This window comes from Salvelinus namaycush, chromosome 30 (assembly GCF_016432855.1).
Source record: "Salvelinus namaycush isolate Seneca chromosome 30, SaNama_1.0, whole genome shotgun sequence".
Lineage (NCBI taxonomy): Eukaryota > Metazoa > Chordata > Actinopteri > Salmoniformes > Salmonidae > Salvelinus > Salvelinus namaycush.
In genome coordinates, this window is record NC_052336.1 from 5,971,090 (window position 1) to 5,991,963 (window position 20,874).

The 20,874-nt window shown below is 42.9% G+C and overlaps 2 protein-coding genes across 4 annotated transcripts in view; one reads left to right on the top strand and one right to left on the bottom strand.

Annotated features, from left to right (window-relative positions):
- Nucleotides 1-122: 122 nt before the first annotated feature.
- On the top strand, nucleotides 123-18,572 carry LOC120024961 (dipeptidase 2-like). 2 transcript variants are annotated; one of them, XM_038969352.1, is made up of 11 exons: nucleotides 123-227; nucleotides 6,117-6,262; nucleotides 6,616-6,742; nucleotides 6,916-7,045; nucleotides 8,206-8,347; nucleotides 11,323-11,392; nucleotides 12,310-12,486; nucleotides 15,789-15,873; nucleotides 16,052-16,127; nucleotides 16,329-16,464; nucleotides 16,790-18,572. In XM_038969352.1, the coding sequence occupies exons 2-11, from the start codon at nucleotides 6,120-6,122 to the stop codon at nucleotides 17,012-17,014; spliced, it is 1,311 nt and encodes a 436-aa protein (XP_038825280.1). In that variant the 5' UTR covers nucleotides 123-227; nucleotides 6,117-6,119; the 3' UTR covers nucleotides 17,015-18,572. The 2 variants fall into 2 exon arrangements, with proteins under 2 accessions (XP_038825280.1, XP_038825281.1); XM_038969353.1 differs by having other exon boundaries at nucleotides 16,329-16,526; nucleotides 16,790-16,881.
- Nucleotides 17,993-20,874, bottom strand: part of LOC120024960 (solute carrier family 12 member 4-like) — a 75,265-nt gene continuing 72,383 nt past the window's right edge. For both annotated transcript variants that reach the window (XM_038969350.1, XM_038969351.1), the window contains exons 23-24: nucleotides 19,774-19,907; nucleotides 17,993-19,418 (exon numbers count right to left, since the gene is read on the bottom strand). In XM_038969350.1, coding sequence (XP_038825278.1) covers nucleotides 19,327-19,418; nucleotides 19,774-19,907 — 226 coding nt within the window. In that variant the 3' untranslated portion in view covers nucleotides 17,993-19,326. The remainder of the gene's footprint in view (nucleotides 19,419-19,773; nucleotides 19,908-20,874) is intronic.

Genomic DNA, 20,874 nt, shown 5'->3' on the forward strand with positions numbered 1-20,874 from the left:
TGTTATTAGTTAGATTGGACAGTAGATGGCAGTAATCCCATCTCTATGACCGCACTGCGTAATGTACACGATCTATTCTATGCGTTACAGTACAATGTATTTCAGTTACTCACGTAGCCTACATCTGGGCGGAGGGAGCTAGAAAGTTCGCATTATTGAATTGTGATGTTCGGATTTATGCATCATTCGTTGTAAAAACCCGACCAGTTGTTCGAACAACTTGCACAGTGAGTTTTGTGATGCTAAAAATACTTTACTGTTTAAATAATTATGTTGCCTAGAATTACTGAAATATTGTTTTTTTTATAGAATTTCCGTTATTTGTAGGCCTATTTGCATAATAGTTATAGTTGCCTAATGTTTACGTTCACTCGTTAAAACTGTTGACCCATTTACTGTAAAAGTTACTTTAATAAATATATGTTATGTTCAACTTTAAACGAACTACAATTTTTAAGGATTAATTAAGCCTTCATAAACCCGTTATTAAGCCAATAGGCCTATAGATGTTTAAGAAACCATTCCTGAAGCGAAAGTCAGCAGAATAAATAATAACTAAGTAATAACTAATAACTAATAACTCATCCCGCCTATGTTGCAGTAAAAAGCTGAGGGATACAGCTGGAGAAATGTAACCACTCTCTTATTCATAGACAGAGCTATGTATGCAAGGACTGACCATCCATGAAATCAACATTATACTTAAACAATAAGGCACGAGGGGTGTGGTATATGGCCAATATACCACGGCTAAGGGCTGTTTTTAAGCACAACGCAATGCAGAGTGCCTGGATAATGTAGAGTGCCATGGTGTATTGGCCATATACCATAAACCCTGAGGTGCCTTATTGCTATTATAAACTGGTTATCAACGTAATTAGAGCAGTAAAAATAAGTGTTTTGTCATACCCGTGTCTGATATACCACGGCTGTCAGCCAATCAGCATTCAGGGCTCGAACCACCCAGTTTACCATGTAGTTTTAACCATGTTTTGAGGCTATATAGTGTTTGTTTACATTTACTCTATTTACAAACATTGGAGTACAACAGGCTTATATTTTGGGTTCTGATGGGGTACGACAGTTGAACTAAACTCATGAGGCATTCTATAAATGATATTCTTCAAGAATCAATCTGTACATATTGTAAAATCTATTGGTCGCTAAATCCGGAGAAATTACAGACCATGTAAAAAACTGTTGGTCACTAAATCCATAATGGGCTCCCGAGTGGCGCAGCGGTCTAAGGCACTCCATCTCAGTGCTAGATGCGTCACTACAGACCCTGGTTTGATTCCAGGCCGTATCACAACCGGCCGTGATTGGGAGTCCCATAGGGAGCGGCACACAATTGGCCAAGCGTCGTTCGGGATTGGCCGGGGTAGGCCATCATTGTAAATAAGAATTTGTTCTTAACTGACTTGCCTAGTTGAATAAAGGTTACTATTTTTTTTTTTAAATCTGTCTAGAAGGACCAAGTTAAAACGGTTGGCTGGTATGCCCTCACCCGTCTGAGCGGTCGGCTGTGAATGCCCTCACCCAACAGATTGGTTTGGTTCTGTCCTCTATGGTGCTGTCCAGTTAGAACCTGATTTTGAGGCCCATCACAGTACTCTTGACAGTCACCACCATACACACACACGCAGACACAGCTGTTTCCATTTGAAGAGGTTTATATGGTTTTCGTAATCTGATTGACGTGGAATCTTATTGTTGTGGTTCTATAAGACAAAGATTTGCACACATGTAAACAGTATTAGTTAAGGGTTATAACTATGCAAAATAAATGGAAATGGCATTACACATACAACATGTCTATAAAGGGCTATAAACATAGCATCACTATAAACATAAACTTAAACATTCACCTCTTGGAGAGAGAGAGAGAAACCAATTACTTGGCACAACATTCAGACATTCCTGTTCCCGTCAACAATACAAAGTTCTCCGAAACATGCGTCTTCTCTCTTCGGATGACGATAACATTCTGACCTGAGTCGGTGGGTACGGTGTTCAGAGTCCAGATGCACATTTCCAAGATGCACCACCTCGTACTGGTTGAAGATTTTTACTTTAAGGAGTCGGACGCCAATGATTTACTTCAGACACCGGACAAGGCCCAAATCCCCATCACTCGCATGAAGAAGAGACAGAGATAACGGTGGCGTAGGTCGTGGTGCCTTGTAAGGATTCGACGGCAAGTGGGTAATCCGCCTCTACCATCAGCCCTATTAGCCAACGTGCAATCATAGGATAATAAAATGGATGAGCACCGATCAAGACTAACCTACCAATGGGACATTAAAAACTGTAATATCTTATGTTTCACCGAGTTGTGGCTGAACGACGACATGGATAACATACAGCTGGCTGGGTTTTCCGTGCATCGGCAAGATATTACAGCTTCCTCTGGTAAGAAAAGGGGTGACGGTCTGTGTCAATATGTAAATAACAGCTAGTGCACGAAATCTAATATTAAGGAAGTCTTGAGGTTTTGCTCACCTGAGGTAGAGTATCTTATGATAAGCTGTAGACCACACTATTTACCAAGAGAGTTTTCATCTATATTTTTTGTAGCTGTCTATTTACCACCACAAACTGATGCTGACATTAAGACCACACTCAAAGAGCTGTATAAGGCCATAATAAAACAAGAAAATGCTCATCATGAGACGGCGCTCCTAGTGGCCGGGGACTTTAATGCAGGGAAACTTAAATCCGTTTTACCTCATTTCTACCAGCATGTTACATGTGCAACCAGAGGGAAAAAAACTCTAGACCACCTTTACTCCACACACAAGGATGCGTACAAAGCTCTCCCTCGCCCTCCATTTGGCAAATCTGACCATAACTCTATCCTCCTGATTCCTGCTTACAAGCAAAAACTAAAGCAGGAAGTACCAGTGACTCGCTCAATACGGAAGTTGTCAGATGACGCAGATGCTAAGCTACAGGACAGTTTTGCTAGGACAGAATTAAATATGTTCCGGGATTCATCCGATGGCATTGAGGAGTACACAATATCAGTCACTGGATTCATCAATAAGTGCATCGATGATGTCGTCCCAACAGTGACCGTATATACATACCCCAACCAGAAGCCATGGATTACAGGTAACACCCGCACTGAGCTGCCGCTTTCAAGGAGCGGGACTCTAACCCGGACGCTTATAAGAAATCCTGCTATGCCCTCTGATGAACCATCAAACAGGCAAAGCATCTATACAGGACTAAGATTGAATTGTACTACACCGTCTCCGTCGTTCGTCGGATGTCGGATGTGGCAGGGCTTGCAAACTATTACGGACTACAAAGGGAAGCACAGCCGCGAGCTTCCCAGTGACACAAGCCTACCAGATGAGCTAAATGACTCCTATGCTTGCTTCGAGGAAAGCAACACTGAATCATGCATGAGAGCACCAGCTGTTCCGGACGACTGTGGGATCACGCTCTCTGGAGCCGATGTGAGTAAGACCTTTAAACAGGTCAACATTCACAAGGCCGCAGGGCCAGACAGATTACCAGGACGTGTACTCAGAGCATGCACTGACAAACTGGCAAGTGTCTTCACTGACATTTTCAACCTGTCCGTGACCGAGTCTGTAATACCAACATGTTTCAAGGAGACCACCATAGTTCCTGTGCTCAAGAACAGAAAGGTGACCTGCCTAAATGACTACCGACCCGTATCACTCACGTCTTTAGCCATGAAGTGCTTTGAAAGGCTGGTCATGGATCACATGAACACCATTATCCCAGAAACCCTAGACCCACTCCAATTTGCATACCACCCCAACAGATCCACAGATGACGCAATCTCTATTGCTCTCCACACTGCCCTTTCCCACCTGGACAAAAGGAACACCTACGTGAGAATGCTATTCATTGACTACAGCTCAGCGTTCAACGCCATAGTGCCCTCAAAGCTCATCACTAAGCTAAGGACCCTGGGACTAAACACCTTCCTCTGCAACTGGATCCTGAACTTCCTGATGGGCCGCCCTCAGGTGGTAAGGGTAGGTAACAACACATCTGCCACGCTGATCCTCAACACTGGGCCCCACAAGGTTGTGTGCTCAGTCCCCTCCTGTTTTCCCTGTTCACGCATGACTGCATGGCCAAGCACGACTCCAACACCATCATTAAGTTTGCCAATGACACAACAGTGGTGGTCCTGATGGTCCTGGTCCTGATAACCAACAACGATGAGACATCCTATAGGGAGCAGGTCAGAGTCCTGGGAGTGTGGTGCCAGGATAACAACCTCTCCCTCAACGTGATCATGACAAAGGAGATGGTTGTGGACTACAGGAAAAGGAGGGCTGAGCACACCCCCATTCTCATTGACGGGGCTGTGGTGAAGCAGGTTGAGAGCTTCAAGTTCCTTGGTGTCCACATCATGGTCCAAACACACCAAAAAAGTCGTGAAGAGGGCACGACAATGCCTATTCCCCCTCAGGAGAATGAAAATATCCTCAAAAGATTCTACAGCTGCACCATCGAGAGCATCCTGACTGGTTACATCACTGCCTTGTATGGCAACTGCTCGGCCTCCGACCACAAGGCACTACAGAGGGTAATGCGTACGGCCCAGTACATCACTGGGGCCAAGCTTCCTGCCACCCATGACCTCTATACCAGGTGGTGTCAGAGTAAGGCCCTAAAAATTGCCAAAGACTCCAGCCACCCAAGTCATAGACTGTTCTCTCTGCTACCGCACGGCAAGCAGTACAGGAGCACCAAGTCTAGGTCCAAAAGACGTCCTAACAGCTTCCACCCACAAGTCATAAGACTCCTGAACAGCTAATCAAATGGCTAACCGGACTATTTTCATTTTTACGCTGCTGCTACTCTCTGTTTGTTATCTATGCATAGTTACTTTACCTCTACCTACATGTACAGTACCAGTCAAAAGTTTGGACACACCTACTCATTCCAGGGTTTTTCTTTATTTTTACTATTTTCTACATTGCACAATAATAGTGCAGACATCAAAACTATGAAATAACACATGGAATCATGCAGTAACCAAAAAAGTGTTAAACAATTCAAATATATTTTATATTTGAGATTCTTCAAAGTAGCCATTCTTTGCCTTGATGACAGCTTTGCACACTCTTGGAATGTCTTTGTGAGATGCAGAGTAGGTGAACAGATGATCTTTACATGTGTGGGTCCCACCGTGAAGCATTAAGAAGGAGGTGGGATGGTGTGGGGGTGCTTTGCTGGTGACACTGTCAGTGATTTATGTAGAATTCAAGGCACACTTAACCAGCATGGCTACCAGAGCATTCTGCAGCGATACACCATCCCATCTGGTTTGCGCTTAGTGGGGCTATCATTTGTTTTTCAACAGGACAATGACCTAACACACCTCCAGGCTGTGTAAGGGCTATTTGACCAAGGTAGGAAAGGGGTGAAGTGCTGCATCAGATGACCTGGCCTCCACAATCACCCGACCTCAACCCAATTGAGATGGTTTGGGATGAGTTGGACCGAGTGAAGGAAAAGCAGCCAACAAGTGCTCAGCATATGTGGGAACTCCTTCAAGATCTTTGGAAAAGCATTCCAGGTGAAGCTGGTTGAGAGAATGCCAAGAGTGTGCAAAGCTGTCATCAAGGAAAGGGGTGGCTACTTTGAAGAATCTGAAATATAAAATATATTTACATAGTTTTGATGTCTTCACTGTTATTCTACAATGTAGAAAATAGTACAAATAAAGAAAGACCCTTGAATGAATAGGTGTGTCCAAACTTTTGACTGGTACTGTATATATTACCTCAATTAACTCTACTGTGCCCCCGCACATTGACTCTGTACCGGTACCCCCTGTATATAGCCTCACTACTGTTATTTTATTGTTGCTCTTTAATTATTTTTTATTTTTCTATTTAAAAAAAAAAAAAAATCTTCTTAAACTGCATTGTTGTTTTAGGGCTTGTAAGTAAGCATTTCACTGTAAGGTCTACACCTGTTGTATTCGGCACATGTGACTAATACAATTTGATTTGATTTGATAGAGTGTTTATACATTGTAGTTTGTTTAAAGTGGTACCAAAAGTTAAAAGTACTGAACTAATTGAAGTTACCACGTCTTAAAATTATTTTATTTATAGAGTATGATATCGCGGATACTCCATAGAGGTGATTTTTTCAACCTGGGGACGAACTTGATGCTGTGTTTTCTCTGTGGGATGACATCGGGAGATCCTACAACAGGAAGTGCATTTGGCTTGATGACAAAATATCCTTTGATTGATGGGTAAGTAACAGGTAACAGAGGAAAGTTGTCTTAGTTATTCTGGTTTTCCTAAAATAGAGACAAGTTTATCCTACAGTATCCCTTATTATTGGTTGATGATATATCTGTCTGTTCAGAGATACATAGACATTTTTTGCCATACCATATGCAGCCTACAATATGAATAGCTCATGGATTTTCAACAGTAAACTTTTAGAACTTCACCACCAAGTATCCAAAACAAGTGTGGTTCCAAATACAAATAATTATCATCTCATACTGAGTAATTTGATATATAAAAATGTCTCCTTCCAGCTCCACCTTGAGTCCCTCGCCTCTATTACATCTGACTGCCTCATCGCTCTCTCTCCTAGACATAATGACCTAGCTTTGATGCTGAGGATTCTCCACGACAACAGACTGAGTCAGGTTGACCTGCACAACATCAGCAAAGTGGCCACGGACATCAACAGACTCACAACGGGACATGTCGGCGCTCAGGTAGGTTAATATATGGTTAATTGTAGCCTAAGTGTGTGTGTGTTTGTGTGTGAGTGTGTATGTGTGTCCGTGCATGTACACACTGAGTTGTACTAAAGCCATAATACCCTTCTAACTGCTCTCTGCTCTCTGACCCCCTGCTTTGTCTCTGCCCCATCTCATGCTCTGATCAGGTGTTTGCAGCCTACGTGTTGTGTGGCGCCCAGGCGAAGGATGCTGTGAGGCTCACACTGGAACAGATAGACGTGATCAACCGTATGTGTACAGAGAACCCGGAACTGGAGCTAGTTACATCTGCCAAAGGTACAATATACCAGGGGTAGGCAAGTAGATTCAGCCGCGGGCCGATTTTTTTAGGTGAGAATGGTCGTTGGCCCGTAACATAGTTATAATAATTTGTACACTACAGGATCCAAGGGCACATACCAAATCTTTTCAGCCTCCTGAGGGGGAAGAGGTGGGTGTGTGTGTGGACCATGTTAAGTCCGTAGTGATGTGGATGCCAAGGAACTTGAAGCTCCCGACCTGCTCCACTACAGCCTCATCGATGTGGATGGGGGCGTGCTCTCCCCCTTTTTCCTGTAGTCCACAATCAGTTCCTTACTGACATTGAGGGAGAGGCTGTTGTCTCTGATCTCCTCCCAGTAGACTGTCTCATTGCCGTCGGTAATCAGGCCTACTACCGTCGCGTTGTCAGCAAACTTGATGATGGTTTTGGAGTCGTGCGTGGCCACGTAGTCGTGGGTGAACAGGGAGTACAGGAGGGGACTAATCACACACCCCTGAGGGGCCCCTGTGTTGAGGGTCAGCATGGCGGAGGTGTTGTTGCCTACCCTCACCACCTGGGGGGCGGCCTGTCAGGAAGTCCAGGATCCAGTTGCAGAGGGAGGTGTTCAGTCCCAGGGTCCCGAGCTTCGTGATGAGCTTGGAGGGGATTATGGTGTTGAACGCTGAGCTGTAGTCTATCAACAGTATTCTCTCATAGTTATTTCCCCTCTTGTCCAGGTGGGAGAGAGCAGTGTGAAGTTTAATTGAGATTGCATCATCTGTTGGAGTGGGTCCAGGATGTCTGGGATGATGGTGTTGATGTGTGTCATGACCAGCCTTTCAATGCACTTCATAAATACAGATGCGAGTGCTACTGGACGATAGTCATTTAGGCAGGTTACCTTGGAGTTCTTAGGAACAGGAACAATGGTGGGCAGCTTCAAACATGTTGGGCTTACAGACTGGGCAGGGAGACACTTGCCAGCTGGTCTTCTGGCCTGTAATTTACGCTCTCTGAAGTAATTTGATGGGTTTTCCAAATTGATCTTTCCACCAATATATGGAAATGCGTGGGTGTCTAAGTGGGTTGATGCCTGGTAAAAACATATTTCTGCCCAAATTACAGTAGTATGATGATAATGATGATGATGATGATGATGATGTGTGTGTGTGTATCATGTGTGTGTATTCAACAGGACTAAATGACACTAAGAGGATAGCGTGTCTGATCAGCATTGAGGGAGGTCATTCTATAGACAGCAGCCTGCCAACCCTGCGTATGTTTTACCAGCTGGGGGTTCGCTCCATGGCCCTCACACACACCTGCAACACGCCTTGGTGAGCACACGCACGCACGCACGCACGCACGCACGCACGCACGCACGCACGCACGCACGCACGCACGCACACACACACACACACACACACACACACACACACACACACACACACACACACACACACACACACACACACACACACACACACACACACTTATGACTTCCTCGCAGTCATCAAACGAGCAAAAGGACAATATAGGAATAAGGTGGAATCATATTAAACAGGCTCTGACGCCCGCTGCATGTGGCAGGGGCTACAGTCCATTACGGATTACAAAGGAAGACCAACCGTGATCTGCCCAACGATTCCTTTCTACCAGACGAACTCAATGCATTTTATGCGCGCTTTGTCAGCAACAACATCGAGCCGGGGGTGAGGGCCGTCACCGACCCAGAGGACTGGGTGATCTCGCTCTCCTAGGTCGACGTGAGAAGAGTCTTTAATCAGGTCAACACCCGCAAGGCCACACGTCTCAATGTTATTCCAGGGCGCGTTCTCAGAGCATGTGCAGAACAGCTGGCAGGCATATTCACAGTAGTTTCCAACCTCTCCTTGTCCCAGTCTGTAATCCCCACGTTTTGAGATGACCACAATCATTCCTGTACCTAAGAACTCTAAGGCTTCATGCCACAATGATTACCGCCTTGTAGCACTCACTTCTGTAATCATGAAGTGCTTTGAGAGACTGTTTATGGCACACATTATATCTACCATCCCAGCCACCCTAGACCCACTCCAATTTGCATACTGCCCAAACAAATCCATAGACGATGCAATCTCTATTGCTCTCCACACAATCAAATCAAATCAAATGTTATTTGTCACATACACATGGTTAGCAGATGTTAATGTGAGTGTAGCGAAATGCTTGCGCTTCTAGTTCCGACCATGCAGTAATATCTAACAAGTAATCTAACCTAACAATTTCACAACAACTACCTTATACACACAAGTGTAAAGGAATGAATAAGAATATGTACATAAAAATATATGAATGAGTGATGGCCGAACGGCATAGGCAAGATGCAGTAGATGGTATAGAGTACAGTATATACATATGAGATGAGTAATGTAGGGTATGTAAACATAAAGTGACATAGTTTAAAGTGGCTAGTGATACATGTATTACATAAAGATGGCAAGATGCAGTAGATGATATAGAGTACAGTATATACATATATATATGAGATGAGTAATGTAGGGTATGTAAACATTATATTAAGTGGCATTGTTTAAAGTGGCTAGTGGTACATTTTTACATAATTTCCATCAATTCCCATTATTAAAGTGGCTGGAGTTGAGTCAGTATGTTGGCAGCGGCCACTAAATGTTAGTGGTGGCTGTTTAACAGTCTGATGGCCTTGAGATAGAAGCTGTTTTTCAGTCTCTCGGTCCATGCTTTGATGCACCTGTACTGACCTCGCCTTCTGGATGATAGCGGGGTGAACAGGCAGTGGCTCGGGTGGTTGTTGTCCTTGATGATCTTTTTGGCCTTCCTGTGACATCGGGTGGTGTAGATGTCCTGGAGGGCAGGTAGTTTTCCCCCGGTGATGCGTTGTGCAGACCTCACTACCCTCTGGAGAGCCTTACGGTTATGGGCAGAGCAGTTGCCGTACCAGGCGGTAATACAGCCCGACAGGATGCTCTCGATTGTGCATCTGTAGAAGTTTGTGAGTGTTTTTGGTGACAAGCCGAATTTCTTCAGCCTCCTGAGGTTGCCGAGGAACTTAAAACCTTCCACCCTCTCCACTACTGTCCCGTCGATGTGGATAGGGGGCTGCTCCCTCTGCTGTTTCCTGAAGTCCACGATCATCTCCTTTGTTTTGTTGACATTGAGTGTGAGGTTATTTTCCTGACACCACACTCCGAGGGCCCTCACCTCCTCCCTGTAGGCCGTCTCGTCGTTGTTGGTAATCAAGCCTACCACTGTAGTGTCGTCTGCAAACTTGATGATTGAGTTGGAGGCGTGCATGGCCACGCAGTCGTGGGTGAACAGGGAGTACAGGAGAGGGCTGAGAACGCACCCTTGTGGGGCCCCAGTGTTGAGGATCAGCAGGGTGGAGATGTTGTTACCTACCCTCACCACCTGGGGGCGGCCCGTCAGGAAGTCCAGGACCCAGTTGCACAGGTCTCGAGCTTAATGACGAGTTTGGAGGGTACTATGGTGTTATATGCTGAGCTATAGTCGATAGGAATAGGAATACCTATGTGAGAATGCTGTTCATTGACTACAGCTCAGCGTTCAACACCATTATCCCCTCCAATCTCGCCAACAAGCATATGACTCTGGGTCTGAAAACCTCCTTCTGCAACTGGATCATGGACTTCCTGACGGGCCGACCCCAGTTGGTGAGGGTAGACAACATAAGCTTCTATCCCCAAGCAATACAACTGATAAATAGCTACACGGACTGAGTTTACCTTGTATCTTTATTTACCTTTTTTTTCATATTTTTCCTCTCACAGAGCCCTACACACTCACACACACTGTCACTCCAACACACACACACAAACACTCACTCCATAATTTTCTCACTAACATATACATATATACTGACTCTACACACCTGCACACTCACTCACATGCAATCTGCTGCTACTCTGTTTAACTTATATCCTGCTGCCTAGCGCCCTTGCCCCTATACATATCTACCTCTATCACTCCAGTATCCCTGCACATGGAAGTATGGTATTGGATATTACTTTTTAAGTATTTATTGTACAGTATATAGTATGCTTACTTATTTACTTTATTGTGTATTTCATATTTCTTATTCTTATTTCTTGTGTTTTTTTGTTTTTTTAATACATTGGCATTGATTATTGCATTGTTGGGTTTTGAGTTTGCAAGAAAGGCATTTCACTGTACTTGTGCAAAACTTACAGACTCATGCACAGTATTTGTTATATTTTGGTTTGACATCTTAGGTTCTTGCTACTGGGCTATAACACAGTATTTTTTATTGCTTCAGGGCTGAGTCCTCCTCAACAATTTATGATGTCTATCAAAGAGAAAATGACAGCCTAACAGACTTCGGTAAGGTAAGGTGAACCTTTAACACTAAGTCTGTGTTCAAGCCAATACTTGTAGCCTACGCTGGTCACTTCAGGCGTCATACTGGAGCGTAATGACATTTCGGCACACTAACGTCTTCAGGGACACCTGAAGTCAACAAGCTGGAGAGGTTAGAACAAACTTTGTACAGTCAGAGCAGGTGGATCAGAAGCTCCGCCGGGGCGGTCCCTTCAGTCCTCTGATATACTGCTACACAGACCAGTTATATTTGCATGATTTACATGATTTATTATTCATCATTGGCTCCTGCATGTGATGGACCAATACCTCACGAGGCTTCCTCTCTTCAAGTTGAGACCTTGAAACTGAAATACCTGAAATAACTGAAACACCCAGAGCAATGTTCTAGGCGTACTGCCAAGTTACTTATCAGTGATAGAGAGGATTCCTCCATACACGATCAGCCAGTCACCCGCATGAACCCATCCAAATGGTTATTAGAAAAGCAGCATTGATTTGATACACAAACATAACATTTTCCTTCACAGTCTCTAAGAGTTGTACACAAACATTCTTGATCCTTGACGATTTTTAGGGAGCTGTGTAAGACTGATGTGATCCCCAGTCGCAACTGAGCGTTTTACTGTTTGAAGTGTTCACTGTTTGTAGATAATTGGCGCAAAGTGTTGTATGTTTTTCACTGTCAGCAGATATGCACAATGGCGTACATAAAGCACGTAATATATAATTACTGGGAAACCTCACAGCAAGTGGTAACATGATCTTCCTGTTCTCTCTCTCTCTCTCTCTCTCTCTCTCTCTCTCTCTCTCTCTCTCTCTCTCTCTCTCTCTCTCTCTCTCTCTCTCTCTCTCTCTCTCACTCTGTCTCACTCTGTCTTTCTCTCTCTCTCCCTCTCTCTCTCTCTCTGTCTTTCTCTCTCAGGATGTGGTGAAGGAGATGAACAGATTGGGGATGATAGTAGACCTGTCCCATAGTTCCTGGGCCACAGCCAGGGCAGTACTGCAGATCTCTAAGGCTCCAGTTATTTTCAGCCACTCCTCAGCCCATGCCGTGTGTAACCACAGTCGCAATGTTCCTGATGACCTGCTCCGCGAACTGGTGAGACCCCTGGCAAGAACTCTCTCTCTCTGTCTGTCTCTCTCTCTCTCTCTCTCTCTTTCTCTCTCTAACACTCCTCCATCCCTCCTCCTTTTCAACCACCATCGGCACGGTCACTCATTGTGGGTGGCCTGTGTTTACTCCTTATCAGGAGAGTCTTTTGGAATTATTATCTCCTTTCTGCAATGTTTCTTTAATCCACTTGTCCTTTATTTGCATTTCCTGTTTTACAGTGCCTTCAGAAAGTGTTCATACCCCTTGACTTATTCTACATTTTGTTATGTACATTTTGTTTTGCACACACCTACTCATTCCAGGGTTTTTCTTTATTTGTACTATTTTCTACATTGTAGAATAATAGTGAATACATCAAAACTATGAAATAACACATATGGAATTATGTAGTAACCAAAAAAGTGTTAAACAAATCAAAATGTATTTAATATTTGAGATTCTGCAAAGTAGCCAACCTTTGCCTTGATGACAGCTTTGCACACTCTTGGCATTCTCTCAACCAGCTTCATGAGGTAGTCACCTGGAATGCATTTAAATTAACTGGTGTGCCTTGTTAAAAGTACTTTTCTCGAATTTCTTCCTTCTTAATGCGTTTGAGCAAATCAGTTGTGTTGTGACAAAGTAGGGGTTGTTTACAAAAGATAGGCCTATTTGGTAAAAGACCAAGTCCATATATGGCAAAAACAGCTCAAATAAGCAAAGAGAAACAACAGTCCATCATTAATTTAAGACATGAAGGTCAGTCAATACGGAAAATGTCAAGAACTTTGAAAGTTTCTTCAAGTGCAGTCGGAAAAACCATCAAGCGCTATGATCAAACTGGCTCTCATGAGGACCGCCACAGGAATGGAAGACCCAGAGTTACCTCTGCTGCAGAGGATAAGTTCATTAGAGTTACCAGCCTCAGAAATTTCAGCCCAAATAAATGCTTCACAGAGTTCAAGTAACAGACACATCTCAACATCAACTGTTCAGAGGAGACTGCGTGAATCAGGCCTTCATGGTCAAATTTCTGCAAAGAAACCACTACTAAAGGACACCAATAAGAAGAAGACTTGCTTGGGCCAAGAAACACGATCAGTAGACATTAGACCGGTGGAAATCTGTCCTTTGGTCTGATGAGTCCAAATTTGAGATTTTTGGTTCCAACCGCCGTGTCTTTGTGAGACGCAGAATAGGTGAACGGATGATCTCTACATGTTTGGTTCCCCCCGTGAAGCATGGAGGAGGAGGTGTGATGGTGTAGGGGTGCTTTGCTGGTGACACTGTCAGTGATTTATTTAGAATTCAACATTCTGCAGCGACAGGCTATCCCATCTGGTTTGCGCTTTCAACAGGACAATGACCCAACACACCTCCTGGCTGTGTAAGGAGAGGGATGGAATGCAGCATCAGATGACCTGGCCTCCACAATCATCCGACCTCAACCCAATTGAGATGGTATGGGATGAGTTGGACCGCAGAGTGATGGAAAAGCAGTCAACAAGTGTTCAGCATAGGTGGGAACTCCTTCAAGACTGTTGGAAAAGCATTCCAGGTGAAGCTGGTTGAGAGAATGCCAAGAGTGTGCAAAGCTGTCATCAAGGCAAGGGGTGGATTTGTTTAACACTTTTTTGGTTACTACATGATTTTTTCATAGTTTTGAAGTCTTCACTTTTATTCCACAATGTAGAAAATAGTAAAAATAAAGAAAAACCCTTGAATGAGTAGGTGTCCAAACTCTTGACTGGTACTGTATATTTTTTCCATCTACACACGATACCCCATAATGACAAAGTGAAAAACATGTTTTTAGAAATGTTTGCTAATTTATTGAAACTGAAATCCAGAAATATCTAATTTACAAAAGTATTTACACCCCTGAATCAATACATTTTTTAATCACCTTTGGCAGCGATTACAGCTGCAAGTCTTTCTGGTTAAGAGCTTTGCACACCTGGATTGTAAAATATTTGCACATTATTATTTTTTAAATTCTTCAAACTCTGTCAAGTTGGTTGTTGATCATTGCTAGACAGCCCTTTTCAAGTCTTGCCATAGATTTTCAAGCCGATTTAAGTCAACACTGTAACCAGACTACTCAGGAACACTCAATGTCGTCTTGGTAAGAAACTCCAGTGTATATTTTGGCCTTGTGTTTTAGGTTATTGTCCTGCTGAAAGGTGAATTTGTCTCCCGATGTCTGTTGGAAAGCCGACTGAACCAAGTTTTCCTCTAGGACTTTGCCTGTGCTTAGCTCTATTCCGTTTCTTTTTATTCAAAAAACTCCCTAGTCCTTGCCGATGACAAGCATACCCATAACATGATGCAGCTACCACCATGCTTGAAAATATGAAGAGTGGTACTAAGTGATGTGTTGTTTTGGATTTGCCCCAAACATAACGCTTTGTATTCTTTGCCACATTTTTTGCTGTTTTACTTTAGTGCCTTATTGCAAACAGGATGCATGTTTTAGAATATTTTTATTCTGTACATGCTTCCTTCTTTTCACTCTGTCACATAGGTTAGTATTGTGGAGTAACTACAATGTTGTTGATCCATCCTCAGTTTTCTCCTATCACAACCATTCAACTCTGTAACTGTTTTAAAGTGACCATTGGCCTCATGGTGAAATCCCTGAGTGTTTTCCTTCCTCTCCGGCAACTGAGTTAGGAAGGACGCCTGTATCTTTGTAGTGACTGGGTGTATTGATACACCATCCAACATGTAATTAATAACTTCAGCATGCTCAAAGGGATATTTAATGTCTGCCTTTTTTAAAAACCTATCTACCAATAGATGCCCTTCTTTGCGAGGCTTTGTGGTTGAATCTGTGTTCGAAATTCACCGCTCAACTGAGGGACCTTACAGATAATTGTATGTGTTGTACAGAGATGAAATAGTCATTCAAAAATAATGCTAAACACAATTTTTGCAATCCGAGTGAGTCCATGCAACTCATAATGTGACTTATTAAGCACATTTTTACTCCTGAAATGATTTAGGCTTGCCATAATAAAAGGGTTGAATACCTTTTGACTCAAGACATTTCAGCTTGTCATTTTTTTATTCATTTGTAAAATTGTCTAAAAACATAATTCCACTTTGACATTATGGGGTATTGTGTGTAGGCCAGTGAAACAAAATCTCAATTTAATCCATTTTAAATTTGGGCTGTAACACAACAAAATGGGGAAACCGTCAAGGGGTGTGAATACGTTCTGAAGGCCCTGTATCTACATGGATGGAAGGTCATTGGAAGTGTGGAATGTTTTTTATGTTCTATTCTGGGTGTGTTGTTGTTTCAGAAGGAGAATGGAGGACTCATCATGGTTAATCTGCACAGTGGGTTTGTGGCTTGCCATGGCCAAGCCAATGTCTCCATCGTGGCTGGTGAGCAGTTGCCGTTGATTAGTGTTTATTGGCATCAAACAATTAAGCGCAAAATTGGCTGCCTTGTTATCAATCGAAACCTGTTTAGAAGACCAGTATCAAGAACATCAATAACATGTGTACACATGATTTATCTTATGATTATCTTATCTTCTGATATTCCTCTTACTTTTTGCAGACCATTTTACCCACATTAGGAAGGTGGTTGGATCTGAGTCAATAGGAATAGGAGGGGACTTTGATGGAGCTTCTAAGTAAGAACTTTTACCTCAGAGTAACAGCAGCACATTCAGCGTTAGTTCATTAATACAGCCACATTATGCTCCAGCTTGAATGCTATTAGAATGACTCACTTTTTTGTAAGTAGGCTGGTAACAGATAGCAGCTGCATTTTAAGTGGCCTGAGGATTTGAGTAATACATAGCCTGAATAGCCTTATGTTCTACTGTCTGAAGGTTTCCTCTTGGATTAGAGGATGTGTCCAAGTATCCCGCTCTGATCCAGGAGCTGCTGAAGAGACACTGGACAGAGAACGAGTTGTCCGGGGTCCTCAGACACAACTTCTTACGTGTGTTCAAGGAGGTCGAGAAAGTGAGTGCTAAAGGAACAAGAGCGCGGTGTTTTTGCTCGTTATAAAGGCTCACTGCTACAGTGTGAGTATTGTATCAAAGCCCATCAAAAACACCCGCAGTAGTAACATCAAAGGAATAACAGGAATGAAAGGCATCTCTGTCTGGGACTGAATGTCCATCTGAGTACTTTGTGGTATGAAGGGAACTGAGAACTGGAAAAAGAGCCTTGTATAGTGCATGGAAAATCCCACTTGTTTTTTCTTGTTCAGTAGAATCACTGTCACAGCATCATAATACAGTGTAAACTTCTCTCTCTCCCTCCCTCCCCTCTATCCCTTCCCCAGGAGCGTGACAGGCAGAAAGCGAAAGGAACTCTCCCCAGTGAAGCTCAGATCGACTTGGCTGAGGTTCAGAACCCCTGCAGACTGGTACTCAGGCGACCTGACCACCAGACGACAAAGATGGAACAGATGTACTCCAAGGGCCACAGTGAACTGGTGGTCCCCAGGAGTCTGGTCTGGACCATGGTTATTCTAATCTCCTGCCTCTGTGTCCTGATGGACCATTAAGACTATAATATGGCCTCGATTCAATCAGATCCAGTGGTAACCCATGTTGACCGATATCCCCATAGCGGATGTTTTGGCAGTATTGGAGGTGTAGCTGCAGTGTGAGCTGACAAATAAGTGTGTGGCTGCTCTTTTGTGTCACCAACCACTCCCTTCCTTATTATCCCTACGCATTAGATGTTCAAAAGGACAAAAGAAAGTGCAGGCTCTATCGACAATAGATATTATGAAATGCATGTTTTCATTTGGATGGGGGGGATTTATCAGTCTATGTAGACAATAGACCATTACGCGTTAGAGTGTTTGAACTTGTAATGTGGCTACATGAATTTCTAACTCGGCTGCATGGGATTTGTGGATATAAAGTCGGTGTGGTTTCATTGCATCCAATGACAGTGTCCCCGATAATGTAACATAAGGAGCAGTTCTAACACAGTTCCACCTTTGACACTGCCAAAACAACCGGATTTCGGCTAGCACGGATCTGATAGGAATTTAGCCCTTAGTGTTACTAAACTAGCAGTGCTTGACACCTCAAATTCTCTACTGCTTGAGCTCGTTTTACTCTTATAGAATATTAGCTCAAAAGTATAGTGGAGCTCCTGCACCTAAATATAAACAGTACTTGCACCCAAAATGAGTACCGGAACCTATTTAGTAGTACTACTAGTGTTGTATTACAATACACTATCCACTACAAAAATGTTTCTCCGACAGTGACAAGCCTAGCTTTAACGTGTTTACTGTGTCACTTGCTTACATGTGATCTTCCCTACAAAGAACTTTACCAAATTTTTTAGTTTTGGTCATTTTGATCTTGAAGGAGTTGTATATTTACACAATGCTCTGCACGCACTTTATACTATATTACATTGAGTTTCATGTAACAATCACTTTTAACTCTTTTTACATATCTCATTCTAAAAATATCTCTGTGTTATGTTTGTTTAATGATACAATCAAGGCCACAAGGTCATACTGAGGCATTTACAAACTATCTGTATTTCTCTGAGGACACAGACCTTGATGTCCATCACACAAACCTGGGTTTCACAATGAAACTGTTTCATAGAAAGACCATTTCATCTTAAAATTAACATTCATGTAACATTTTCTCACAAGTGTGTACAGTGAAACAGTATGTAACATGTTAATATACTGTAATGCCTCCTACAATCATCTCAGGAATGTTGTATTCTGTATTCATAGGTTATATCGTATTTATTTTGCTTTTCTCTTAAGTAAATAATGCTTTGAGTTTTCTGTTTTTCTACCATCTTATTTTATGAACACATTGATATATCTGAAGTCAAGATAGTTCAATTCTGGTTGAATAGGGAAATTAATCATGATTTTATTGCTAAGTTCAGATAAATACTCTTCGCCTTTACAGCTCTTGCAGTCTACAGGAAAGAAAAGGAAATGTGTGCATCTGCTACTCTGTTCAGGTGGCCCTGTAAGTAGTCTTCATGCCTATAATAATGACTTTTGTACAGAAATAGCAGATTAAATGTAATGTATAATTGTCAATGAATTAAAACCTCTTCTCTTTCAACAATTACAAATCATAATCCAGTAAAATAATGTTTCAATACAATCTCTGGCCTCCACATTTACAAGCACTCTCTGCGCCATCTGTTGAAATACCCCAACTGGCATTTCATTATCTACAATCCGAAAATGTTTATCCTCATCGGAGGAAGGTTGAGAAAATAAATAAGAAAATAAATACAAAAGGTTTTATTCCACCAACCATAAAAAGGTTGTGAAAAAATAACTCAAATTGGCACTCTACACAGAGGCCTTCATACGGACCACCCAAGACTGTGCTATCTGGCAAGCTAATCCTTGATGAGGGAAAGCCCACCATCATTTCTTTGCTGCAAACAACACAAAAATACTGACTCAGTCGACATAGAAAATTCATGTTCGATGGATGTATGTGTAAAAGTAGCAGTTGTTAATGGTCTCCTATTGCAGAAATAGGTTTGTGAATGACCCAAGCTTTAGTTGCCTTGGCAATAAGGGATTCATGAGGGAATTATAGCATGTAATCTTTAAAGGCTACTGTCCTCATGGAAGGCAATACATTCCGCTGAAATGCCAGGGAAATTATTATTGCTTTCTGTGGTCCTCAAATTCCACAATAAAAGTCCTCTTAATTCCATCATTAATTGGCACAGTTTGTATGTACTGTATGTTGAGGATCGGCTGGATGCTGCTGTCGGTGCTGCAGTGTCCCCGGTGGTCGGGGTGGAATGTCTCCTTTCGAGGCAGTGTTGTGACCTGTGACCCGAGTGGTTTCTGATAGGTCAGGAGTAGATAGTGATGACCTCTCGTCCTCCTCCTCTCACCAGAAGCACTCTCTCCAGACCTTCCGTCAGCACCTCCAGAAACTCCATATCTGGTCCAGAGTTAAGCACTGTTATAACCAGCAACTCTGCATCACTGCACCTGTGATTACATCTGCAAATCTGTGTACGCAACAGATTTGATGTTCAGCTTAAAAGCCAGTAGTCTTTAATCTCGGGTCACATTGCCAAATCTTTCGTGTATGCTGGCTGGCCATCTACTCCTACTCATTCTTTCACCTTTAACACAACTCATGCTACACTCAACCCCAAATTACACTCCCCAAATTACACTCCCTAACCCCATAATGAGCCCTAAATCGTCCTAAAAAATGAAATATTGTACCACACAGACCTCTAAGACCAGTGTTGTCCAGTACAATGAGAGCGGCTGTTAGTGAAGGATACAGTTCTCGTCTCCGTCTGTGTTGCGTGGCGGCCCCGGCATGTTGAGCAGCACCAGGCGAGCATCATGGGACTTGTTGACAATCACCTCGTTCAGCTTCACTGCCGTGTGCATCCGCCGCACATTGGACTGGTCCCTGGGACACAACCACATACAGATGTTACAAATGTAATCCAGAACATTCAATTATTTAAAGGGATAGTTCACCCAAATTACACATTGGTTTCCTTACCCCGTATGCAGTCTATGGACAACGAATGACAGCAATCCAGTTTCCCTGGCTCTGTTTCCACATGCTCATGTCATGGGACCGATATTATAATTTTTCACTCGTGTCCAAATCATCCGAAAGTATCTACAATTGATTTTGAATCTCAAAAAAGTACCTTATAGAAGTTTTGAACATGATGCGCAAAAAATGTGAATATGGTCCCATGATTTTAATGGGATTTGTGCCACAAATGCTAAAACGTTAGTATGTGGAAACGGTGCCAAGGAAACTATACCAAAGCATGGATTGCTGTCTTACCTTGTACATAGACTGCTTACAGGGTAAGAAATCCAATATGTCATTTTGTAATTTGGGTGAACTATCCCTTTAACAATGCCGTGGACTAATGTTCAGATATCCAACAGTGGACAGCATGAACCAACTCAGTCATAAAGCAGAAAGACATCAAGTGCAGTCCACATAACAAAGCACACCCCACCCCGCCATCCAATCCATTGCATGGAATTTACAGACTCCAAGTGATCAGAATAACATATCACTAAAAGTAATTTATAGACAGAGTGATCAGATTAACATATTACTCACAGGAATCTACAGACAGAGTGATCAGAATAACATATTACTCACAGGAATTGACAGACAGAGTGATCAGAATAACACATCACTCAAAGGATGAACCATTCTCTGTCTGCAAGATGACAGAGGCAGAAAAAAGAGAGAGGAGATGAGGAGGAGAGAGTGAAGAAGGAAGACTAGCGAGAGTGGAATACCTCAGATGGGGCCGGATGGAGATTTTCCTAACCACGTGAAAGGCCTGGGGGTTTTCCTAGTCAGATCACATGTCTCAAGAAAAACTCCTGGCCTTCCAATA

What these genes read in the sequence shown, in the direction of transcription:
- LOC120024961 (XM_038969352.1), top strand. Translation starts at nt 6,120, where the DNA reads ATGATATCGCGGATACTCCATAGAGGTGATTTTTTCAACCTGGGGACG. An exon ending in AAATATCCTTTGATTGATGG is followed by an intron (nt 6,263 to 6,615) that starts GTAAGTAACAGG and finishes TCTCTCTCCTAG; the next exon opens with ACATAATGACCTAGCTTTGA. An exon ending in CACACCTGCAACACGCCTTG is followed by an intron (nt 8,348 to 11,322) that starts GTGAGCACACGC and finishes TTATTGCTTCAG; the next exon opens with GGCTGAGTCCTCCTCAACAA.